Below are 6480 nucleotides of genomic sequence, written 5' to 3'. Positions count from 1 at the left end.
CTTGTTTTCTATCTATAATACAAATAAGCTTCATGTCTGTCCTTCTGTCTGAAGATTAAGATCTTGGTAACCACTGAACCGAATGGGCTCTACTCTTCAGGGAATATATCTACTGGTCCTGTGGTGGTTTTAGGCTATTTTCTTGGGTGGTGGGACACCCCCAACCCCCCAAAAAATAAAAATCCCCCCCACCTAAAAAAATAGCAGAAGCAGAAATACTTATTTTTTTAAATTATCTCTCGGGGCAAAGCCCCTAGAGGCTAGAGGCGAATTCGCTAGGGGGTGCTGCCACTTTTACCACTAGCAAAAATACAACCACTGTGTTTTTGACAAAAAGTGGGTGTGTTTTTGACAATTTCGTTTTTAGCTGCATTTTTGGCAATATTTTTTTGTCCACTGTCAAAATTACACCTTTACTATGTCATAAACACAGTTTTACTATCATTTTCACACCCATGAAATTCAATGAGGCTTTCAAATTGCAATGACTGTATTTTTGTCATACCCCCTAAAAATGCAGGTGTGAATTTGACAATAAAACTGTGTTTATGACATCAAATCACTGTGTTTATGACAGTATTATCACTGTATTTTTGCTAGTGGTAAATCTGCCATGTACCCGTCGCTAGTGTTCTACTAATCATTGACATTGTAAAAATGACAATTCCTGACAAATCTCCAGCTGTTCTTGTAGATTGGGTAGATTTGATTTCAAATAATCATCACCTACACTCACAGGGATTCAAGGATAAGTTAATGGAACAAAATAAATTTACATTAGATGTTGACAAGCGATTAGAGTCTATCTAATATAAAATGTTGAAAATTGTACCTATTACTGCTATGTCTTGCACATAACACTAATAGTAAAAGTAGGGAGAATGCCTTGGACCATAAACAGAAGCAAATTATTGCAAGGCACAGTTATGACTTTCAGACAAAGGAAGTGTAACCAAAGGTTTGGTTGTTTGTTGGATGTTACTTAACCAAATATCCTAGAGTTAGAGTATTGTTTCCCATTACAAGCGGATGAGCGATCATTTGACATGGAAGGAGATTTCCGCTTTAACGAGAAAATTAAGTAACTGTGTTTAGTGCCCTAGGAAAAACGGGGATAGATGTCCCAGCTTTTGGTCTACCTATTTTATTGGCGTCATAGCAGAGGGAAAGAGAAAGGGAAGGGGTAAAGAAAACCCCTAGAAAGAAGATGGGGTATAGGGCATTTCCTGACGTCAATAGAATAGGTAGACCAGTGACATATATCTCCATTTTGCTAGAGCACTATAGACAGCTAGGGTAATTAGGTAACTAGCTCCATATCCATGAGCCCTGCCTACACAACAGTAAACAACATTGGTGGTGTCATGGGCACGTTGCATAATTCTCTGCCAGGTCTTGTCAATCCTGTAAAATGATTTATAGTATGTCGTTGAAACCGACTAATATCCGCTGGATTAGAACAGGTTTTTAGTCATACTGGAAAATCATGCATAGAATCGTATTGCAGACAATACTGAAATAAAAATCTTAAATACCTGAAGGCCCAGGCTAACAAAACTGGTTTTAATCTTATATTTTTTATATTTTAATAAAAAAAAATTTCTTTGATTTTACATTCTCACTATTCAACATATAAAAAACTTTAACAATAAAACAGGAACTATTTTATTATTCGTAAAAATCCTCTATATATGAGACGATACATTATTTTTCAATGACGCTTAAGCTGCAAATCATTAATCACATTCAGAGTCAAACTGTATTAAATATTAAGTTAAGCAAATCATATTTATGTGACTTCATAATTTGTATAAAAAATAACAAAGAAACAAACATTTCATATGACATCTGAAAAAGTATAATCTATAAATAGAAACCATTTTGACTCTTCTAAATCAAATACAAATCAACCTTTCAAGGACTGCCCTATATCCTTTCTGTTTGTTATCACTCTTTCTTTACTGTATTCCAAGACTGTTTAATGCAAAATAAAGAAACAATTACCTGTAAAATCTCTTAGCTTCTTTGGGTAGCTGTTTAGCAATATCCCCGCCCACAAATACAGCTTCCAGGTACACCCACAGATTTTGGACCAGTAACCATCTAGTAATGGAATAATTATATAAAAATAACTTGATGTCTGTCTCGCTGTCTGTCTGTGTGTACTGAAAGATCTTGCTAAATCCACCCACAAATACAGCCTCCAGGTATACCCACAGATTTTGGACCAGTAACCATCTAGTAATGTAATATTTATATAAAAGTAACAGGATGTCTATCTAGCGGTCTGTCTGCTTAGCAATATCCCCACCAACAAATACAGCCTCCAGGTACACCCAAAGATTCTGGACAAGTAACCATCTAGTAATGTAATCATTATATAAAAATAACAGGATGTCTTTCTAGCGGTCTGTCTGCTTAGCAATATCCCCACCCACAAAAACAGCTTCCAGGTACACCCACAGATTTTGGACCAGTAACCATCTAGTAATGGAATAATTATATAAAAATAACTTGATAGCAATATCCCCACCCACAAATACAGCCTCCAGGTACACCCACAGATTTTGGACCAGTAACCATCTAGTAATGTAATATTTATATAAAAGTAACAGGATGTCTATCTAGCGGTCTGTCTGCTTAGCAATATCCCCACCAACAAATACAGCCTCCAGGTATACGCACAAATTTTGAACCAGTAACCATCTAGTAATATAATCATTATATAAAAATAACATAATGTCTGTCTTGCTGTCTGTCTGTGTGTACTGAAAGATCTTGCATAAACCCTCCCACAAATACAGCCTCCAGGTACACCCACAGATTCTGGACCAGTAACCATCTAATAATGTAATCTTTTATATAAAAGTAACAGGATCTGTGTCATTATGTGTATCTGTCTGTCTGTAATTGCAGAACGGTGTCTAACTGTTGATAACTGCTGAACCGATATTGTTCTCCTTTACAATGTAGCTTCTGATAGATTCTTGGTAGGTTTATAAATATTTTTCGGGAGGGTAACACCCCCCACAATAAAAAAATCGAACATAAAAAAACCCTAAAATTTAAAAGAGGTGAGGGTCGACTTACTCTACCCCCCTCTTAGCTCCCTCAAGTTCCTCTAGAGGCCACAAGGAGTGCAGCCACTAATTCATTAATTATACTAAATCATTTTCAAGAATAAGATTAATTTTTATTTGAAACTTTAATTTTATTGCTTTACTCAAAAGAATAAAGTTGAAATATTAAAACATTACAATGCAATAGAAAACAACTAATATGATATGAAATAAAAAATGAAGTTATCAACCTGTAAAATTGATTGTTGTTTTGATAAGAAGATTGGTTTTTAAACATTTTTCAATTACTTATTACAAAATAAAAATAATCTACCTCTCTAGAATTTCATTAGTATTTGACAAGTCAGCCACCCATTTCTGGATCTGTTTCTTAAATGGAGCATTATATCTGTTAGATAACAGGGAACCTAATTTCAAGATAAAATTACTTAATATTTTATTGATTTTACCTGCCTTTTTAAAAGTAAAATAACTTTTAAGAGAATTTTTTTTCTTTAACTTTGAACTTAAATCTTATGTGAACAGTGTTTTATTTTTGATTTGCTTAATTTGACCCACTTACTCTTAACATAATTGTATCATCAATTCTTCTCATCAATATTTGTTTTGGAGGCATTTTGTATTAAACAATATTTCGCAGGTTTCAACTCATCAAATCTCAAAAACTTGTTTTTCATTGTATATAATTTTTGGAAATATTAATGAACCAACGTCAAATTCTAAGGTTAAGGTTTTAAATAAAAAACTTTAAATGGTGTGTACATATCATGCATTAGAACTGAAATTAAAACCTAAACTTCATAATTTTATAATAATATTCATATTAAAGCTGTTAGGCAACTTTGAAGTATCTTTAGATTACCTCGTACAGGCGGGATTGAAGTCCAGGACTTTTTCGACTTGATGTACTGTCCAGGTCCTGGTCCAGCAATCCAGGAAGACTAAGGGTGACTGATACGCACCCTTCTATGTCCAAACCCCCAAGGATATTAGGTAAAGTAACATCCATCAGACAACCAACTCTCTGTGATGCACGACCTTTGTCTGAGAAGTCCTAACTGTGCATGGTTGCGCCTATTTTGGGCCAAGGCATTCCCCCCACTCTAACTATTTACGTCGCGCATCTGACATAGTAGCAGTTGGATCCATTTTTAACGTCTTTAGTTATGACGCGGTGTAAGACATAGATTCGAACTGATTATCTTTCCGACGACGAGCAGATGCGCTACGTGTTAAGCCATGGTCGCGGGTTAACTATTAAGTAATTAAATCATGCCTAGAATCATAAGACTGTCTTCAACTTGGCTGACAGACTCTGCAGTAGTATCACCTCTGCAATCAAAGCATTTTATTCGAGTATCTTTTAAGTAGACAAATACTGGTTTGCTTTTAAGGAAGGTTTAATTTGATCCATAGCTTTTTCTAGAAACTTAAAATCCTGTCTTCACTATTATATTTTTTGTTACAAGTGGATTAAAGAGAAACAATAGAGGGGAAAGGGATTAAATAACTGTATGTTCCAACCCCGTGGATCTTTAAATATCAGCGTATATAATGTTACATCCAAATTGCTACAAAAGATCAGAAAGCAATTGGCTTGCAGACAAAAAAAGTCCCCAATAAGCTATTTATCTGGATTATATATTTATACTTATACATTTTTGTAAGAGGAAGATTTCACAAGTAACAAGGATGACAACATCCATAAAAGCGAAGCACTGAAACGGTAGGACAAACGGACATGAACACTTATATAGTGTCAGAACTGAATAATCAAAATATATAAGTATAAGAGTCAAAGCAAAAATGTAAGTAAATTTGTTGAAAAACTGCTTTATACAGGATAATGTTTATGGACATACTTACATATTTAGGACTTGATTATAGAGTTGCTTCGCTTATAACATTATACTTTGTTGTCCCAGGAATCAGTATACCAAAAATCAGATCAATCGGATTATTAGATCACATAAAAATTTGTTGTTAAAAAAGTAAAAAAAACAACATGTTTAAATTGGACGTACGGACATTTTGGTAATGATTATAGAGTTGCTACGCTTTCTAAATCGTACCTAACTACTAAAGGAATCACCATGCAAAATTTGAAATCGATAGGACAATTCTAACATGCCTAAATTAACGAAAAGAGCTATCCGTTACGGACGGACGGACGGACGTACGGACCGACCCTAATTATAGATCCTTTGATAAAAATGCATTTAACTTGAAAGCAAAACAATTTGCTTTGCTGCTATAGGATTTTAAATTTTTAATGGTTGTAGAATTGCTTTGCCTGAGTAAAAGTTCTCCACGATTTTTAAAGTTGAGGAATTCAAGTTCTTGTGAAGACCACTCAGAAACAACTCCTGTATTTGTACACTTTCATATTTGTATATTTTGATAAATGATTTCTAGGACAATGAAGTGCAATATCATATGTGAAGCATCTCTATAATCAAGTTCTAAAAATGTAAGTTTGTCCTTGTGTACAGTAACCTGTATTTATGCAATTTTGCAAAAAAATCACTATTTGTCTAGACTTATACATTTATATTCTGTCTTTTAAGTTCTTAATAATCGTTTGTTCTACTCTCCTATTTTAGAGCTTTGTTTTCACGGGTGTTGTCATCCTTGTTTGAAATTCCATCATTTTGTCTTTTTAAGTTGTAAAGTCCTATTAGTCTTAAAATGTAAAGTGTTCCTTTAAGTTTTGCTTCAATATCCTTTTCTTTCATAGCAGAAATACAAACATCTTCTATATCTTCTTTGTTCTCCAGCAGGGGAGCTTCCATTATGTCCCTACACATTCACCAAATAAGTAAATAATTTCATGATTGATAAATTTTTTTATTTTCCAAAATAAAACCTTTATTTATTTATTTTTTTCCAGTGTCAAGCGAGCTCCAAAACACACCTCCTAATTTTTGAAAAATGTTTTCTTAATGTCTAACTAGGCAGGGCTAATTCTATCTAATAAAGAAATTTACCTACAGTAAAAACAAATACTCCAAAAAATGCCCCAACCCTGTTATTTCAATTTAAACCAAGAAAAGTAGGGAGGGGGGCGGATGGTTTTTTAACCCATTAGTGCCAAACTTCCCCCCTGTCGTCAGAATCACTTGAAATTTTAAACACAGCTTCCTTAAGGGATTGTAAGACATTTGTATTTTTAGATTTTTTGATTTGTGGCATACCAAAGAAGTTTTTTTTTTGCGTCGTTTCCGACGCATTCGGACTAATCATTTTTCCCATGCGTCTATTATGTACCATATCGGACTAATCATCTTAGGCTTTTACTGTATAATCTATTAGTTGCTTCGCCCCTAACCTCCAGGTTGGGTGGGGAATGTCAGAAAAATAGCATAAAACCATCCCAAGATATTTATAAAGCTTTCCTGAT

The 6480-nt window shown here is 34.1% G+C and overlaps 1 protein-coding gene across 1 annotated transcript; it reads right to left on the bottom strand.

The window, feature by feature from the left end:
* Nucleotides 1–640: 640 nt before the first annotated feature.
* Nucleotides 641–5872, bottom strand: LOC145331332 (dynein axonemal heavy chain 5-like). Its single transcript, XM_080175947.1, has 5 exons — nucleotides 5827–5872; nucleotides 3394–3487; nucleotides 2005–2103; nucleotides 1334–1404; nucleotides 641–726 (listed from the first exon to the last, which is right to left on the bottom strand). The coding sequence occupies exons 1-5, from the start codon at nucleotides 5870–5872 to the stop codon at nucleotides 641–643; spliced, it is 396 nt and encodes a 131-aa protein (XP_080032073.1).
* Nucleotides 5873–6480: the final 608 nt, after the last annotated feature.

Source organism: Acartia tonsa, chromosome 11, assembly GCF_053477335.1.
Source record: "Acartia tonsa isolate MP-2025a chromosome 11, ASM5347733v1, whole genome shotgun sequence".
Classification (NCBI taxonomy): Eukaryota; Metazoa; Arthropoda; class Copepoda; order Calanoida; family Acartiidae; genus Acartia; species Acartia tonsa.
Note: the sequence above shows the minus strand (reverse complement) of the source record. Positions and strands in the feature narration are given on the sequence as shown.

Coding starts and splice junctions, on each gene's coding strand:
- LOC145331332 (XM_080175947.1), bottom strand. CDS start 5,872: ATGGAAGCTCCCCTGCTGGAGAACAAAGAAGATATAGAAGATGTTT. Junction 3,488..5,826: donor AGAAGATATAGAAGATGTTT/GTATTTCTGCTA, acceptor TCTTGAAATTAG/GTTCCCTGTTATCTAACAGA. Junction 2,104..3,393: donor ACTAATGAAATTCTAGAGAG/GTAGATTATTTT, acceptor TTCCATTACTAG/ATGGTTACTGGTCCAAAATC.